Source organism: Oncorhynchus keta, chromosome 30 (assembly GCF_023373465.1).
Source record: "Oncorhynchus keta strain PuntledgeMale-10-30-2019 chromosome 30, Oket_V2, whole genome shotgun sequence".
NCBI classification, from domain to species: domain Eukaryota; kingdom Metazoa; phylum Chordata; class Actinopteri; order Salmoniformes; family Salmonidae; genus Oncorhynchus; species Oncorhynchus keta.
Window position 1 is genome coordinate 22,399,011 of NC_068450.1, and position 19,206 is coordinate 22,418,216.

General features: G+C 45.3%; 1 protein-coding gene across 1 annotated transcript in view; it reads left to right on the forward strand.

Moving 5' to 3' along the window:
- Positions 1–16,975, forward strand: part of sorbs2b (sorbin and SH3 domain containing 2b) — a 92,500-nt gene extending 75,525 nt beyond the window's left edge. The window contains exons 19-27 of the mRNA XM_052486999.1: positions 902–987; positions 1,089–1,129; positions 1,228–1,342; positions 1,589–1,717; positions 1,978–2,193; positions 8,502–8,507; positions 14,517–14,560; positions 15,168–15,274; positions 15,645–16,975. Coding sequence (XP_052342959.1) covers positions 902–987; positions 1,089–1,129; positions 1,228–1,342; positions 1,589–1,717; positions 1,978–2,193; positions 8,502–8,507; positions 14,517–14,560; positions 15,168–15,274; positions 15,645–15,706 — 806 coding nt within the window. The 3' untranslated portion in view covers positions 15,707–16,975. The remainder of the gene's footprint in view (positions 1–901; positions 988–1,088; positions 1,130–1,227; positions 1,343–1,588; positions 1,718–1,977; positions 2,194–8,501; positions 8,508–14,516; positions 14,561–15,167; positions 15,275–15,644) is intronic.
- Positions 16,976–19,206: the final 2,231 nt, after the last annotated feature.

Below are 19,206 nucleotides of genomic sequence, written 5' to 3' on the forward strand. Positions count from 1 at the left end.
CCCAATTGCTCCTATGGACTGAGTGTACAAAATAGGAACACCTTCCTAATGTTGAGTTGCACCCCCCTTTTGCCCTCAGAACAGCCTCAATTCATCAGGGCATGGACTCTACAAGGTGTCGAAAGCGTTCCACAGAGATGCTGGCCCTTGTTGACTCCAATGTTTCCCACAGTTGTGTCAAGTTGGCTGGATATCCTTTGGGAGGTTGACCATTCTTGATACACACGGGACTATTGAGCGTGAAAACCCAGCAGCATTGCAGTTCTTGACACAAACCGGTCCGCTTGGCACCTACTACCATGCCCCATTCAAAGGCACTTAAATATTTTGTCTTGCCCATTCACCCTCTGTATGCCACACATACACAATCATAGCTTTCACCTGGATTCACCTGGTCAGTCTATGTAATTGAAAGAGCAGGTGTTCCTAATGTTTTGTCACTCGGTGTAAATCGCTCCTGATAAGAGTGTCTGCTAAATCACTAAAATGTACATTTCCATCCAGGGTGTTTGTTCCTGCTGGATATAAATGTTCTTGTTTGGAGTCATAGAGAGAGACGGGCTCGCTACTGAAAATATAACTGGATACAGCTGTATGGCACCCTATTTCCTACATCTGGTCTACATGCCTTAAAGCGAGCTGTAGGGAATCCAGGACAGTACAGATACCTTTCTACAGTGGGGAGTGGTGAAGTTGAGTCTGTTTCCCATACCATACACTAGGTTAGATAAGGGTTTAGATTTTTTCTGTAGTTTTATTTTGATTCACCACATTATTTAGCTAAAAGACCTCTTTTTGTTCCTCTCATACCCTTGCCATCGACTCTTCCCTTGCATGTTAAGTGTCTGTATGGACTGTTCCTCTCTGTTCCTCACTGTGGCCTTCTCTCCCTTTCTCACAGACCAGGACCCCACCAGGGGCCACTGTTACGCTGATGGGGGCTGCCACACCCCCCAGATCAGGATACCAACCCCTGAAGTCAGAGAGGTAAACAATTGTATTTGGCCTCCGATGTATATTTGACACTTGTACTGAACACCGGTAGAGGGATGATTGATTGTTTCTTTCCATGCCCTCAACGGAAACAGCCAGCCAGAGCTGTATACGACTTCAAGGCACAGACAGGGAAGTAAGTACAGATCAAACCCAATGTTTGCTAGTATTTCAGATGAAGACAACAATGACGCATCCCTCAGCCATGACGCTAATGGTCCATGTGTTGTGCAGGGAGCTGACATTCAGGAAGGGGGAGACGGTGTACATCATCAGGCAGATTGACAACAATTGGTATGAAGGAGAGCACCGTGGACTGCTGGGGATCTTCCCCATCTCCTATGTGGAGGTTAGTGTCTGCTCTCTACTCTCCTCTCTCTCATCTCTCCTCTCTTCCTATCATCTCTCCTCCCTTCCTCTTATTCTTACATCTCTCCTCTCATCTCTCCTCTCTTCCTCTCTCCTCTCCTATTTTTCTTTCTCCTCTTCTTGCTGTCTCAATGTGGGTTTTCAATGCACAGTATTGAATAACTTTGAGTTCATATTTGTCCCCTATCCTGAACCCACAGCCTATCTCTCCCTCTTTATTCTTTAGAAAATCCCTGTCTCTAAGAAGCAGCAGCCAGCCAGACCTCCCCCGCCAGCCCAGGTCAGAGAGATTGGTGAAGCAGTGGCTCGCTACAACTTTAATGCTGACACCAACGTGGAGCTCTCACTGAGAAAGGCAAGAGCCTCTCCGCTGTCATAACTTTGACTCTCAAATTGTCTGACTGTATATAGTTCTCATCCCCTCAGTGTCTACAATTAAACTGACTTCTACCTGTGTGTGTGTGTGTGTGTGTGTGTGTGTGTGTGTGTGTGTGTGTGTGTGTGTGTGTGTGTGTGTGTGTGTGTGTGTGTGTGTGTTGTGTGTGTGTGTGTGTGTGTGTGTGTGTGTGTGTGTGTGTGTGTGTGTGTGTGTGTGTGTGCGCGCGTGTCTGACAGGGTGAGAGGGTGATTCTGCTGAGCCAGGTAGACCAGAACTGGTATGAAGGGAAGATCCCAGGGAGCAACAAGCAGGGCATCTTCCCCGTGACCTACGTAGATGTAGTGGTCAAGAAGTCCCCCACTGCCAAGAACCCCGCCCACCACTACCTAGAACCCTCTTCTTTACCCCAGAGCCTATCCGCTGACAGGATTCACCCTGTGGGTTCGGCCAAGGTACGATGACCCCACCGGACCCCACATAACCTGACCCAAATGGCACCCTATTCTGTATTTGGTGCACTGCTTTTGACCAGAGCCCTATAGGCCGTGGTCCAAAGTAGTGCACCGTATAGGGAATGAGGTGCCATTTAGAAGGCACACAAAATATCCACTTGGCATTTACAATCTACTGTCAGACTACCGGTCTATATGGCTCATGAATATACTGCATGTGTCTTTTAGTAAATGATCGGTTTTGAAGAGAGGAGTACTGTAGTAGAGTACTTTGTCTCAGTTAGAACATTCTAGAACTAAGGGTGGTCTTCGCAGCTGTCTTGTTATGCATATATTAGCATTGGGGAGCTGTTGTCCTAGCATGACAATAGGATACTCTTCTAACACCAGCCACCAATCCATCAGGTTTCTTACACCAGCCACCAACCAATCCATCAGGTTTTTTACACCAGCCACCAACCAATCCATCAGGTTTCTTACACCAGCCACCAACCAATCCATCAGGTTTTTTACACCACCAACCAATCCATCAGGTTTCTTACACCAGCCACCAATCCATCAGGTTTCTTACACCAGCCACCAACCAATCCATCAGGTTTCTTACACCAGCCACCAACCCATCAGGTTTCTTTCCCCAGCCACCAATCCATCAGGTTTCTTACACCAGCCACCAACCAATCATCAGGTTTCTAACACCAGCCACCAATCCATCAAGTTTCTTACACCAGCCACCAATCCGTCAGGTTTTTTACACCAGCCACCAACCAATCCATCAGGTTTCTAACACCAGCCACCAATCCATCAGGTTTCTTACACCAGCCACCAATCCATCAGGTTTCTTACACCAGCCACCAACCAATCCATCAGGTTTCTTACACCAGCCACCAACCAATCCATCAGGTTTTTTACACCAGCCACCAACCAATCCATCAGGTTTCTTACACCAGCCACCAACGAATCCATCAGGTTTCTAACACCAGCCACCAATCCATCAGGTTTCTTACACCAGCCACCAATTCATCAGGTTTCTTACACCAGCCACCAACCAATCCATCAGGTTTCTTACACCAGCCACCAACCAATCCATCAGGTTTTTTACACCAGCCACCAACCAATCCATCAGGTTTCTTACACCAGCCACCAATCCATCAGGTTTCTTACACCAGCCACCAATCCATCAGGTTTCTTACACCAGCCACCAACCAATCCATCAGGTTTCTTACACCAGCCACCAATCCATCAGGTTTCTTACACCAGCCACCAACCAATCCATCAGGTTTCTAACACCAGCCACCAATCCATCAGGTTTCTTACACCAGCCACCAATTCATCAGGTTTCTTACACCCGCCACCAATCCATCAGGTTTCTTACACCAGCCACCAATCTATCAGGTTTCTAACACCAGCCACCAATCTATCAGGTTTCTAACACCAGCCACCAATCCATCAGGTTTCTTACACCAGCCACCAACCAATCCATCAGGTTTCTAACACCAGCCACCAATCCATCAGGCTTCTTACAGCAGCCACCAATCAGTATGATTTAGTCTTACTCAATCCTTGACAAACCCACACTGTACACACACAAAGTTTCTCTATGTATAAAGGGCCATAGGTTGAGCGGAAGAGATTTGACATTCATTGTAGAAGCCTCGTTTTCCATGAAACTGTTTAATAGAGACCTCTGTGGGTGGGAGAGCTACCAGCTCCTGCTTCTCCAGTAAGACGTACCAGGCCCAGTTCACATTTCACACTTCATCCACAGACTTGGCAGCAACAGGGCAGGCTGCATTAGATCCTTGGAAAGTCCCAACCACATTGAAGTTGACATTTTAAAATGGTTTAAGGGAAAGATTAAGGTTAGGGTTAGGTAAGAGTTAAGGTGAAGGTGAAGATTAAGGTTAAGGTTAGGGTTAGGTAAGGGTTATGGTTAAGTTAAGTTAAGTTAAGGATTAGGGTAAGGGTAAGGGTAGAATTTAAAGTTATGATTCAGGGTAAGGACCAGGGTGGGAAATTAACATCAGCCACCAGCCAAATGCTGGTAGATTTTGGCATTGGCTGGTAGAATGTCTATGTTTACAAGCCACATTGGCAGTTGGTCACAGAGCATTTGGCTGGTAGAATGTCTATGTTTACCAGCCACATTGGAAGGTGGTCGGAGAGCATTTGGCTGGTAGAATGTCTATGTTTAGCAGCCACATTGGCAGGTGGTCGGAGAGCATTTGGCTGGTAGAATGTCTATGTTTAGCAGACACATTGGCAGGTGGTCACAGAGCATTTGGCTGGTAGAATGTCTATGTTTACCAGCCACATTGGCAGGTGGTCACAGAGCATTTGGCTGGTAGAATGTCTATGTTTACCAGCCACATTGGCAGGTGGTCACAGAGCATTTGGCTGGTAGAATGTCTATGTTTACCAGCCACATTGGCAGTTGGTCACAGAGCATTTGGCTGGTAGAATGTCTATGTTTACCAGCCACATTGGCAGGTGGTCACAGAGCATTTGGCTGGTAGAATGTCTATGTTTACCAGCCACATTGGCAGGTGGTCACAGAGCATTTGGCTGGTAGAATGTCTATGTTTACCAGCCACATTGGCAGGTGGTCACAGAGCATTTGGCTGGTAGAATGTCTATGTTTACCAGCCACATTGGCAGGTGGTCACAGAGCATTTGGCTGGTAGAATCTCTAGTTTACCATTCACATTGGCGGGAGGTTGCATAACATTTGGCTGGTAGAATCTCTAGTTTACCATTCACATTGGCGGGAGGTCGCAGAACATTTGGCTGGTAGAATCTCTAGTTTTACCATTCACATTGGCGGGAGGTCGCAGAACATTTGGCTGGTAGAATCTCTAGTTTACCATTCACATTGGCAGGTGGTCGCAGAGCATTTGGCTGGTAGAATCTCTAGTTTACCATTCACATTGGCGGGTGGTCACAGAGCATTTGGCTGGTAGAATCTCTAGTTTACCATTCACATTGGCGGGTGGTCACAGAGCATTTGGCTGGTAGAATCTCTAGTTTACCATTCACATTGGCGGGTGGTCACAGAGCATTTGGCTGGTAGAATCTCTAGTTTACCATTCACATTGGCGGGTGGTCACAGAGCATTTGGCTGGTAGAATCTCTAGTTTACCATTCACATTGGCGGGTGGTCACAGAGCATTTGGCTGGTAGAATCTCTAGTTTACCATTCACATTGGCGGGTGGTCACAGAGCATTTGGCTGGTAGAATCTCTAGTTTACCATTCACATTGGCGGGTGGTCACAGAGCATTTGGCTGGTAGAATCTCTAGTTTACCACTCACATTGGCGGGAGGTCGCAGAACATTTGGCTGGTAAAATCTCTAGTTTACCATTCACATTGGCGGGAGGTCACAGAGCATTTGGCTGGTAGAATCTCTAGTTTACCATTCACATTGGCGGGTGGTCACAGAGCATTTGGCTGGTAGAATCTCTAGTTTACCATTCACATTGGCGGGAGGTCGCATAACATTTGGCTGGTAAAATCTCTAGTTTACCATTCACATTGGCGGGAGGTCGCAGAACATTTGGCTGGTAGAATCTCTAGTTTACCATTCACATTGGCGGGAGGTCACAGAGCATTTGGCTGGTAGAATCTCTAGTTTACCATTCACATTGGCGGGAGGTCGCATAACATTTGGCTGGTAAAATCTCTAGTTTACCATTCACATTGGCGGGAGGTGGCATAACATTTGGCTGGTAAAATCTCTAGTTTACCATTCACATTGGCGGGAGGTCACAGAGCATTTGGCTGGTAGAATCTCTAGTTTACCATTCACATTGGCGGGAGGTCGCATAACATTTGGCTGGTAAAATCTCTAGTTTACCATTCACATTGGCGGGAGGTCGCAGAACATTTGGCTGGTAAAATCTCTAGTTTACCATTCACATTGGCGGGAGGTCACAGAGCATTTGGCTGGTAAAATCTCTAGTTTACCATTCACATTGGCGGGTGGTCACAGAGCATTTGGCTGGTAGAATCTCTAGTTTACCATTCACATTGGCGGGAGGTCGCAGAACATTTGGCTGGTAGAATCTCTAGTTTACCACTCACATTGGCGGGAGGTGGCATAACATTTGGCTGGTAAAATCTCTAGTTTACCATTCACATTGGCGGGAGGTCGCAGAACATTTGGCTGGTAGAATCTCTAGTTTAACATTCACATTGGCGGGTGGTCACAGAGCATTTGGCTGGTAGAATCTCTAGTTTACCAGCCACGTTGGTCGGTGGTCACAGAGCATTTGGCTGGTAGAATTTCTAGTTTACCATTCACATTGGCGGGAGGTTTCAGAACATTTGGCTGGTAGAATCTCTAGTTTACCATTCACATTGGCGGGTGGTCACAGAACATTTGGCTGGTAGAATCTCTAGTTTACCATTCACATTGGCGGGTGGTCACAGAGCATTTGGCTGGTAAAATCTCTAGTTTACCATTCACATTGGCGGGAGGTGGCATAACATTTGGCTGGTAAAATCTCTAGTTTACCATTCACATTGGCGGGAGGTCACAGAGCATTTGGCTGGTAGAATCTCTAGTTTACCATTCACATTGGCGGGAGGTCGCATAACATTTGGCTGGTAAAATCTCTAGTTTACCATTCACATTGGCTGCAGAACATTTGGCTGGTAAAATCTCTAGTTTACCATTCACATTGGCGGGAGGTCACAGAGCATTTGGCTGGTAAAATCTCTAGTTTACCATTCACATTGGCGGGTGGTCACAGAGCATTTGGCTGGTAGAATCTCTAGTTTACCATTCACATTGGCGGGAGGTCGCAGAACATTTGGCTGGTAGAATCTCTAGTTTACCACTCACATTGGCGGGAGGTGGCATAACATTTGGCTGGTAAAATCTCTAGTTTACCATTCACATTGGCGGGAGGTCGCAGAACATTTGGCTGGTAGAATCTCTAGTTTAACATTCACATTGGCGGGTGGTCACAGAGCATTTGGCTGGTAGAATCTCTAGTTTACCAGCCACGTTGGTCGGTGGTCACAGAACATTTGGCTGGTAGAATCTCTAGTTTACCATTCACATTGGCGGGTGGTCACAGAACATTTGGCTGGTAGAATCTCTAGTTTACCATTCACATTGGCGGGTGGTCACAGAGCATTTGGCTGGTAGAATCTCTAGTTTACCAGCCACGTTGGTGGGTGGTCACAGAGCATTTGGCTGGTAGAATCTCTAGTTTACCATTCCCATTGGCGGGTGGTCACAGAGCATTTGGCTGGTAGAATCTCTAGTTTACCAGCCACGTTGGCGGGTGGTCACAGAGCATTTGGCTGGTAGAATCTCTAGTTTACCAGCCACGTTGGCAGGTGGTCACAGAGCATTTGGCTGGTAGAATCTGTAGTTTACCAGACACGTTGGCAGGTGGTCACAGAGCATTTGGGAGCATTTTCTTCCTCCAATCCAAAGACCACATGTACGTGTGTATGGCAGCTCTGGAGGAGAGAATCTCAACGCTGCAGTGGTGAAAGCGGAGTTGGATACAGTGATTTCTGGGATTGATTATTTTGGGTCAAATTTGGGCATCGACTAGCCTCTGCTGGTAAGGACGTCCCAAGGATCTCAGATACCACTAACCCCAGGTAAAGCCTCTGGTATCTTTACCACCAGTCTCTTTTCTGTCAGTGACCTAAAATAATCCGACTGGAGTCAATATTGCTAAATAGATTTCAGAATAGATGTCAGAAACAACAACAGTCTCAGTCCTATTCATTCTGACCTGGCCATTCCCCTCACTTATGTTCTGCCGTATGTTTCTGTACTCTCTCTCTTTCTCTCCCAAGTCATCATCCACGCGCCCTCGCTTCAGTCCACCATCGCCTTCCCTCTCCTCCAGGACACCCCGCTCCTCCCTGTTCCCATCCCCATCCCCAAGTACCCAGAGGGCCCACCTGCAGGCTGTCACCAATGATTGGATAAACCTGACCCTGGGCCTATCCCCCTCCTGCACCCCGGCCCCCACTCCTCCCCCGTACCCTAACAGCAGTCTGCTGGCCGACCTGGAGGCCCTCAGCACCCTGGTGTCCCCCTCCCCCTATCCAGCCCCCAGCCATTTCCTGGTTTCCCCTGCCCAGCCCCCACCTTGGGAACCGTACCCTCGACACCACGCAACCTCACCCCTTCCCTCCGAGAGGGCCACTTTATCCCCATCACCTCACCCAAGGCTCCCATCTACCCCTGCTCCCCAGAACCCAGACCCTCCCCACTATCCTCCCTCCCCACCTCTGGCGGCACCTCTTTCACCTCATCACCCATCTCTCCCATGTTTGGGAGCCCCAAGTATGTCAGCGTGGTCGATTTGTCTCAGATTCAGAACAACACTAGCATCAAGCCCATTATAGACTCGGAGAAACCTTTCGACCCCTTCTCAGACACAGTGGCCCTGTCTCCCACCTCACCTAAGGCCTGCAGTCCCATCAATCTGGTGGTGTACGAGCCCAGCGATTGCCCCTCTCACAGTGACCACCCATCTCAAAGCTACCTCCTGTCTCAAAGCTACCCCCTGTCTCACACCGACCCCCCATCTCAACTCGAGAACATAGTAGAGCTAAATCAGTTTATCTCAAAAGAGATGAATCAGTTCATGAAGGACTCCACTAAAGACCAGGTAGTGGACCAGGAACAGGAAGATGACCTTTGTAAGGAGCTGGTGTCCATCATTCAGGGGGGCGACCAATCCAAAGGGGAAGAGTTTTACAGACAAGCATCAGACGTGACAGAGGAGCTTCCCAAGCTCTTCATAGAGGAGGAGCCTACTGAGAGCAGGAAGATGACCCCACCTTATAATACCTTTACCCCTGTGTGTAGAGATGGGGCAGAACAGGACAAGGTAGAGTCCTCCCTGGTGTGATCTGTGTGTCCTAACCTGACACTGCTGTGCAAACATTTTTGCTTCCACTAACCCTAAAGGAACTTATTGAAATTTGAGGCAACTTTTTTCCAACCAATTTTTTTTCTGAGAGAAACAGATTCTTGTTATGTCTCATTAGTCAGATTTTTATTTCTGGTTTGTTTGCCACTCTCAAAAGATAACTCAGATGGGGCTGTGTGTGTAGCCCATAACACACTTTTCCTTTTGGTCTCTCTGTCACCAGGGTTCCTCTGTACGCCTCACCTCCCCTCCCTCCCAGCAGTTCACCATCCCCACTCTCTCCACCTCACCCAAACCTTTGTCTCCCCTCATCTTCCCCTGCACCACCCCTCCACTTCCAGGGGTGCTACACTCTCCCCCTCCCTACAACAAACAGTACCCCCGCCTGGATCCTAGGTCCTCCAAGGTCAAGGTAAAGACCAGGTGCCTGTGTGACATCATGTCGTGACAACTAACTCCTCCCCTTCCCCTAATTCTCCTCTCTAACATTGACATACTGTAACATCCTCGCTCCTTCAACCCTTACTTCACTTTATTCACTGTGGTACTGATACTGTCATTCGTTTTTAGTTCTGTTAACTTCACACTGTCATCTTTGGTCAGGACTGCTATTGGTTGGTTCATAGATAGAGTACTATGTTACAATACTACTGTAACATGCTAAGTCTAGATAAATGAATCACTGTATGTTAGGTAACAGATCTTTAAACAGTTACAGTTCTATTAAATGGTTGATAATTAAGTAACATGGCTGCCAGATAGTCCTTGTATACTTAGAATTTTTGTTTTCACTCTGTTATTTACCCTTTTCTCCAGGGTCAGTATCCACAAAGCGACTCAGAGTAGAAGTGCTGACCTAGGATCTGTCCATATAATCTTATTCATTATGATCTTAAAGGCAAACCTGATCCTAGATCAGCACACTTACTCTGAGACCCTTTGTGGATACGGGCCCAGGTCTCATGCCAGTCTCCTCCTAGCAGATCTTACTGTCATTAAAGGTAGACTCAGCGATATGAAGTAGATGCGTAAAGTAACCAGCATATTGGGTCAATTTCCGCAACAACTACGAGCGTTTGGTCTCGTGCCTACCACACTAACAGTGTGAAGCGAACATGTGCACATGCGCAGATACTGTGTGTGACTGTGTGAGAGCCAAGTCTTGCATCTCACTCATCTCAACATCTGCAGTGCTGCTCTTGGTAACGTAATTTCTCTAGCTTTAGAAGCTTTCCTTTCTCAACCCTGGCCAGGGTTGCACATTTTGGGGAATGTTCAGAGGTGGAAACTTTCCGTGGGAATTAACGGGAATATATGGGAATTAACGGATATATATTGGAATTAATGGAAATGTATGCAAATGAATATTAATACCATTTAAATGTAGATGTTTTTGCATTGGATATATTTACCATATCATATGGAGACAGAAACATAAACCTTTTACCTTGTCATAAGCAGACATAATTGCAAATGATTAAATCCTTCCAATAGAAATAAAAAATAAATGTGTTGACTCTTCACATGGGATGATTTCACTGAACAACAAAATAAAGGGAATATTGAATGATCCCCACGGATCCATTGCATCTCCCAAAACTGTTTTCAACATACATCTGTAAAATAATAGTCTAGAAACTAAAGCTTTGGTTGTCTTCCTCTCAGGCTTCCATGTCTTCTCCCTGGATCTCCTCAATGTCCACCTCTTGAACATCAGACTCTGAGGCCTCATCTGCACTGTCACTTCCCAATCTTGTTGAGGATGGCTCATTGTCAGGCTAAAAAAGCCTCAAATTTGCCCGGATGGCCACCAATTTTTCAACCCTTGTATTGGTCAGCCTGTTGCGTGCTTTGGTGTGTGCTCCCAAACAAGGACCGGTTACGCTCTGAGGCGGCTGATGTTGGTGGGATTTGGAGGATGATGGAGGCAACAGAGGAAAGAGCCTCAGATCCACAAAGTCCCTTCCACCAGGTGGCTGATGAGATATGTTGGCATGACTGCCATATTGCATCTCCATCCCAAAGCCCTTGCTTGGAAGTGTACTTTGCCAGACTGCCAAGAACCTTGCCCTCATCCAGGCCAAGATGGCGAGACACGGTAGTGATGACACCATAGGCCTTGTTGATCTCTGCACCAGACAGGAGGCTCTTGCCAGCGTACTTGGGGTCCAACATTTATGCTGCGGCATGGATGGGCTTCAGGTAGAAGTCTTCACGCTTTTTGATGTATTTCAGAACTGCAGTTTCCTCTGCTTGGAGCACAGAGTCTGAACATCAGACAGGATGGCATTGTCTCCCTCAATCCGTGTGATGGCTACTGCTATAGGTTTCAGGAGTATCAGGCTGCTTACCACTCTCTCCCAAAAGACATAATCCAATAGGATCCTCTCGATGGCGCTGTCCATATCGGCAGACTATGATATGGCCATTTCTTGGAGAGACTCATTCCCCTCCAGGAGACTGTCAAACATGATGACAACACCATCCCGATGGGTGTTGCTGGACAGCTTTAATGTGGTGCTCTTATTCTTCTCACTTTGCTTGGTGAGGAAGATTACTGCTATAACTTGATGACCCTTCACATACCAAACCATTTCCTTGGCTCTCTTGTAGAGTGTATCCATTGTTTTCAGTTCCATGATGTCCTTAAGGAGCAGATTCAATGCATGAGCAGCACAACCAATGGGTGTGATGTGAGGGTAGGACTCCTCCACTTTAGACCAAGCAGCCTTCACGTTCGTAGCATTGTCTGTCACCAGTGCAAATACCTTCTGTGATCCAAGATCATTGATGACTGTCTTCAGCTCATCTGCAATGTAGAGATCGGTGTGTCTGTTATCCCTTCTGTCTGCACTCTTGTAGAATACTGGTTGAAGGGTGGAGATGACGTAGTTAATTATTCCTTGCCCATGAACATTCAACCACCCATCAGAGATAATTGCAATACAGTCTACTTACTCTATGATTTGCTTGACCTTCCCTATGAACTCTGTTGAACTCTGCATCCAGCAAATTAGTAGATAAAGCATGTCTGGATGGAGGAGTGTATGCTGGGCGAAGAACATTCAGAAATCTCTTCCAATACACATTGCCTGTGAGCATCAGAGGTGAATCAGTTGCATACACAGCTCAAGGAAGACATTCATCAGCATTTCTCTGACTACGTTCCTCCATTGAGTAAAAAAACTTCTGATTCCAGGAGGACCATGAGCTGTTGCTATCGATAAGGTGTCTGATTCATCATTTTCACCTTGATTGAAGTAGAGGGACTTTTTTCAGAGGTTACTTGTTGTGAACGCTGAGGGAACTTTATGCACTTGGCCAGATGATTCTGCATTTTTGTTGCATTCTTCACATATGATTTGGCACAGTATTTGCAAATGTACAGTTTTTCCTTCCTTCTCCTTCTAAATGCAGTGAAATGTCTCCACACATCAGATAGTGCCCGTGGCATTTTCCTGTAAAGATTCGAAAAAAATGAGTAGGAAAAAAAAACAAATACAATGATTTAAACACACTTTGCTGTAGGCTACTATTTACTAGTTAATAAAAATCATGTATGTCATATAAAATATATTCGCCCCACCCAGTATTGTAATCAAAACTTACCAGAAAGCATGTAGTCCTTGGCTCAGACAGTGAAGTAGTGTGGGGTCAATAGCATCTCATGAATGTGCAAAATCCTGAGAATCAGCTGTATATGTGATGGAAGAGTGCACTGCACTGTGGATGGAGAGGGTGGCAATTCCATTGAATTGGGGATAGTTTAACCAAAATATGCCACAAGACCTAGAATTGCCTTATGTGTATCCCACAAAAAAGGTTCACTGTTATAAGCTAACTTTTTTTATGAATTTAAGCAATATTCCCCAAATTCCCAGGCTTAACTTCCCATGGAAAATCTCCGGAAAATTTGGTATATTTACCACAAAGTTTCCAACCCTTTGCAATCCTAACCCTGGCTGACGTATGAAATATACTGCTGCTTCATACAAAGCTGGGAGAGAGAGATCACCAAAGATTGTTACATTTCAAACTTACCACTTACACAGTAAGATCGATATGTTCTGGTTTAATGCCAAATATAATTTTCTAGAAATAGTGTTTAGCTTTGATGACAGGTTTGGTTGCCCAGTTTGTCCCTGTTAATCCCCTGGTATGTCCTTTTGTGTGAGTGTGTGCGTGATCAGAGTGGTAAAGTATGTTTGAGTACTCTTCTCTAATTGTAAATCCTGGTTGTGGTTCTTTCAGCCTGTAAATGGTGAGGTTGTTGTTGTGGGTAAGCCCCCTCGTAGCCCCGTGATGTCTCGGAGGTCCTGCGGCTCGCCCAGTAGAGCCCAGAGCTATTCCCCATCTCATAGGGTAGGGCTGCTACCCACTATGCACCTTGTGTGACATCATCGTATGTTTGGGTTACTAGGAAACCAAGTCCTCTCTTTGGAGTTAATGTATATATTTTTTTCTGTCAACATATCTACCACATAATATACAACACTCTCACACATATGGTCTGTAGAAATACTACCTCCTAGATATGAAGAGATGAATATCCAGGAGACAACAGATATGTTAAGAATGTCCAGAGGAATACCTTCAACTTGAAATCCTGCCCGTCTGTCCAGTGTGCCTTGCAGCTTGGCATTGTGTGGGAACAGGAATCCCCAGTTGTGTCTGATGATCTGACAATGGGTCCCTGTTTCCCTGTTGCAAAGTGTGTGTCCCAAAGAGCGCCCTATTCCCTATAGAATGCACTACTTAGGGAATAGGGAGCCATTTGAGATGTAACCTTAGTGTCTGGTTTTTGGAATGTGCTCCCTTGACAGCATCGTCTGTGGTTTTACTGCATGCCTGAAGACTGACGGTTTCATTCAGGAGAAATGGAATGGACTCCCCCTTTGACCCATAATTGTCTCCCCAACCTGTTAGTGTGGAAGCAAAACAGTCCATGCTTGTGAACTTGCTGTTTGCTAGGATGGCTTGTGTTAGCCTGAGTGCCAGTCTCTTTGTGCTATCAGGCCAACTCATTGTCACTCATTGTCTTGCCAATGTGGTTGGCAAGAGCACAAACTAATCTGGGACCAGTCTAGGCTTGTGTGCTGTGGAATAGGTGGATGTTAGGAATGAATGTTAGGATCTGAAATGCTTTGTTGCTCACTGTCTTCTATTCTGTCTCTGAGGGATGTTGAATAAATACTGTGGAAGGCCTTAGTTCCCAAATCCCCTTCAACCAAGCAAAGTACAGTCAGCTCTTTGTCAGCATTGTGGTTCTAGCACATTAATTAAAGCAAAGATGGTTTTGGCTCTGGCACATTGTTGCTACAGTGATGGACACTGATGGTGGTAAAACGGCAGAGGAAGACAGATAGAAACATGACATGCCTACTGTATGACACTGCATTTCTCTTCTCTCTTCTCAGCGGCCATTGTTTACCCAAGATGCCCTGAATTGTGGTGGAGAGGCGTAAGTCTATCTTCTATTTCCACAACGATTTATTTCCCCAACTTGACTGTTAAAGCTATATAGAGCTTTAAAGCTTATTTGAAGTTAAGTCTCTGATTGAATGTGTCTAAATTGTATTATAAACTGGTTGGTTCGAGCCCTGAACGGCTGACGGCCGCGGTACAATGGCCAAGGTACAAATCTGTCGCTCTGCCCCTGAACAGGCAGTTAACACACTGTTCCCAGGCCGTCATTGAAAATAAGAATGTGTTCTTAACTGACTTGCCTGGTTAAATAAAGGTAAAAAAATAAAAATAAAAATAAAAAAGAATATCAGACTGTATAACACGGGTATGACAAAACCATTTCTTTTTACATTTCTAATTACGTTGGTAACCAGTTTATAATATCAAAAAATCACCTCGGAATTTTGTGGTATAAGGGCTGTGTCCAGGCACTCCGCATAGCGTCGTGCAGTCATGCATAAGAACAGCCCTTAGCTGTGGTATATTGGCCATATACCACACCTCCTCAGGCCTTATTGCTTAAATAAGCAGTAGCAATGTGTAAATGAATCTGATGATGTGACTGTATAATCCTCACTGATGACAGTTATTATGGTCTGTAGGTTCCAGGTCCTGTATAACTATGCTCCACGTAATGAGGATGAGTTGGAGCTCAAGGAAGGGGACATTGTTGATGTGATGGAGAGGTGTGACGACGGCTGGTTTGTAGGTAGGTCCGACGTTGTATTTATTTGCTCTATTAATATCCAAAAGATATAGACATGAATTATACAACAATTCCTGTGTAGGGGCTCTGCATGGCCATTGCCCACCCCTGTTCAGCCAATCATTCAGAGCATTTAAAAGTTGTACTACTTAGCTGCTGCCAACAGATGGCATCCCTCGCCTTGAATTGAGTCATTAAACCAATCTGTGCTCTGTGGAAGTTGTCCGTTATTTAGATGTGACAATAGTCACATATCCTCAGCCATTATTCCATAAACAAAAACATAATGCACTACTCCACTGAAAATGCTTGTAACAAACTATATCGTTGAGATATTTCCTTTAATACCGCTATATGTTTGTTGTTTTTCAAGGCACATCCAGAAGAAGCACGTTTTTTGGAACCTTTCCTGGAAACTACGTGAAGCGGCTATAACCTTGTTCTCATGATGTCCAGCAAAACTGCAGTGGTTGTATAACTCAGTGGGTGAATAACCAATATATTCAGACTGGACAAAAACATTACATTCATCTATGACTAGTTATTTTCATTTAAAAAAAACTTTTCCAGGAGTGACAGTGCATTTACTAATTTGATGAATAGGAGAAGATATGAACCCAGTGGCCTTGAAGGAATATATTTCATGTTTGATTTAAGGGTATTCTACTCTACTAACTGTGAGGATGTCTCAGTGCATACAGTGGATGCAACAAATAAGGTTGAAAGCAGATTTGGTCATAAACAAATATGAGTTATTTGTGCGTAATGAGAGTTATTTACAGTGAAGGGATGCCTTATAGACTAATGGGTTTCACAATAATGAAGTAACCAAGTGCCCTATTTACCATGTATTTATTTATACATAAATATATATTTTTCTTGTTCTGGAAGTACTCTATAATTGATTATGCTAATTGACATTAGGAGAGTGTGTTATTAACCTTTTTGGAGAGGGGTTGTCCTCTTGCTTCATCCAGTTAAAGTGCAGGGGACCTGAACTTGGATCTGTACAGGCAGGCAGAAAGAGATGACAGTGTTGTTGTGTTAGTTTTATACAGGCAATTAGGGTTCCTCCTCAATGCATCCGTTAGCACATGGCTTTGGACAGACACATAGTTCATGTATTCAGGCAGTTACCTCTGACTGGAGCTAATGTCTTGTCCGGTTTTGTTTTTCTCTCCTGACATTCCTATAAGTATTCATAAAAAGAAAGAGAAGACTTTTATGTAATTGGACAATATATATTTTTTAAAAGCAATGTCTTCTTTTTACAACTTGGGTAGAGTGATCTGTTAATTTAAGATTGTTCTTTAATATATGATCATTTTACAATGTTCTCCTTATTGCGAACTGTCAAATTATTTGAAATGATTTAAATATCTTAGGGACAACTCACCTGCCACAAATCCTGTATAAAAGTGTAAAACATATTTGATGTCATTGAATTTACTGTCTGTATGCATTCAGCTCCAAATCAGTGTTTGATTTATGCAATAACCATTCTCCCAAATACCTGCCTTTCTGTTCTAGAACACAGAGCAACAAAATGACAGAAGGATTGGAAGTGATGATGTTGTTGATGATGACATGTAATAAAGTCATCATGTAACTTTGTGTTCACTACTGCCTAAACACACCATACCGTATAGTATGTCCTGTACAGTGTATGTCCCTGTGATTAAAAAACATCCACTGCCTCCATCAGTCATCAGTATGTATTTCCATTTCTTGCATTATTTCAGCAATAGCAGGTATGCCGGAGAGGTGCATAACAGGTGCAATAGCAGGTATGCCGGAGAGGTGCATAACAGGTGCAATAGCAGGTATGCCGGAGAGGTGCATAACAGGTGCAATAGCAGGTATGCCGGAGAGGTGCATAACAGGTGCAATAGCAGGTATGCCGGAGAGGTGCATAACAGGTGCAATAGCAGGTATGCCGGAGAGGTGCATAACAGGTGCAATAGCAGGTATGCCGGAGAGGTGCATAACAGGTATACTGGAGAGGTGCATAACAGGTATGCCAGAGAGGTACATAACAGGTGCAATAGCAGGTATGCCGGAGAGGTGCATAACAGGTGCAATAGCAGGTATGCCGGAGAGGTGCATAACAGGTATACTGGAAAGGTGCATAACAGGTATACTGGAGAGGTGCATAACAGGTATGCCAGAGAGGTACATAACAGGTGCAATAGCAGGTATGCCGGAGAGGTGCATAACAGGTGCAATAGCAGGTATGCCGGAGAGGTGCATAACAGGTATACTGGAAAGGTGCATAACAGGTATACTGGAGAGGTGCATAACAGGTATACTGGAGAGGTGCATAACAGGTATACTGGAGAGGTGCATAACAGGTATGCCGGAGAGGTGCATAGCAGGTGCAATAGCAGGTATGCCGGAGAGGTGCATAACAGGTATACTGGAGAGGTGCATAACAGGTATACTGGAGAGGTGCATAGCAGGTATACTGGAGAGGTGCATAACAGGTATACTGGAGAGGTGCATAACAGGTATGCCGGAGAGGTGCATAGCAGGTATACTGGAGAGGTGCATAACAGGTATACTGGAGAGGTGCATAACAGGTATGCCGGAGAGGTGCATAGCTTTGCAAACTAGCATTTGGTCAACATGTGAAGTCATTGTCTAAGGAAAACCTCTGGCAATATCATCAAAAAGGAGAGAAAAATTAAATGTAATTGTATATTATTATTATTATATTATATAATCAGTACATCAGAAAGTCAGTAGGAAGTATGTACTGTAAGTATACACAAACACAGTGAACTATTGATATGGTGATCAAGGATCTACATCAAGGAGGTGTGAGGAATTTGGACATGGCGTCAACTAGCTCTGGTCCAGAGCGCTAGTGCGACTTGCTAAGACTGGGCCTTGAATGCTCAGCATTAGCAAACCACTCAACACCATGTCTGCAATACAGTCACCACCCTTCCAATACCTGGAGATCCCCTTCTCCCCACGGGACACAGGATGAGGTGTGGAGGCACATTCACCCTCAATGACAATATGTCTGTTTTTTCTTTCTGTAATGTTTATCCAATCAATTCTGCCTGAATGTTTCCCTTCCTTTGTGCTCATTGTCTGAGGATTGTATTTCTCTGCATTATTCTTTAATAATAGTCCTGCAATCAGCCCAATATTACCATGGTAATAACATTACCACTGACACAGTTACAGTGTGCAATGTGAAAAAGGTCCAACACAGTTCTCCATTACAGTTCTGGTATTGTGAAAATAGCCTGGTTATTTCAGCTCCCAAACGATTGGCTGTTTAAATAAATGTGAAAGCAGGTTTCATCCTGTAACCTACTGCAGTAGCTGCTGGCCTGATCCCCCCCAGCCTGCCGACTATATCAACAGCCGGTAACTGCTGGCCTGATCCCCCCCAGCCTGCCTACTATATCAACAGCCGGTAGCTGCTGGCCCGATCCTCCCAGCCTGCCTGCTATATCAACAGCTGGTAGCTGCTGGCCTGATCCCCCCAGCCTGCCTACTATATCAACAGCTGGTATCTGCTGGCTCGATCCTCCCAGCCTTCCTACTATATCAACAGCTGGTATCTGCTGGCCTGATCCCCCAGCCTGCGTTCTATATCAACAGCTGGTATCTGCTGGCCTGATCCCCCAGCCTGGCTACTATATCAACAGCTGGTATCTGCTGGCCTGATCCCCCAGCCTGGCTACTATATCAACAGCTGGTAGCTGCTGGTCTGATCCCCCCCAGCCTGCCTACTATATCAACAGCTGGTATCTGCTGGCTCGATCCTCCCAGCCTGCCTACTATATCAACAGCTGGTATCTGCTGGCCTGATCCCCCCCAGCCTGCGTTCTATATCAACAGCTGGTATCTGCTGGCCTGATCCCCCCCAGCCTGGCTACTATATCAACAGCTGGTATCTGCTGGCCTGATCCCCCAGC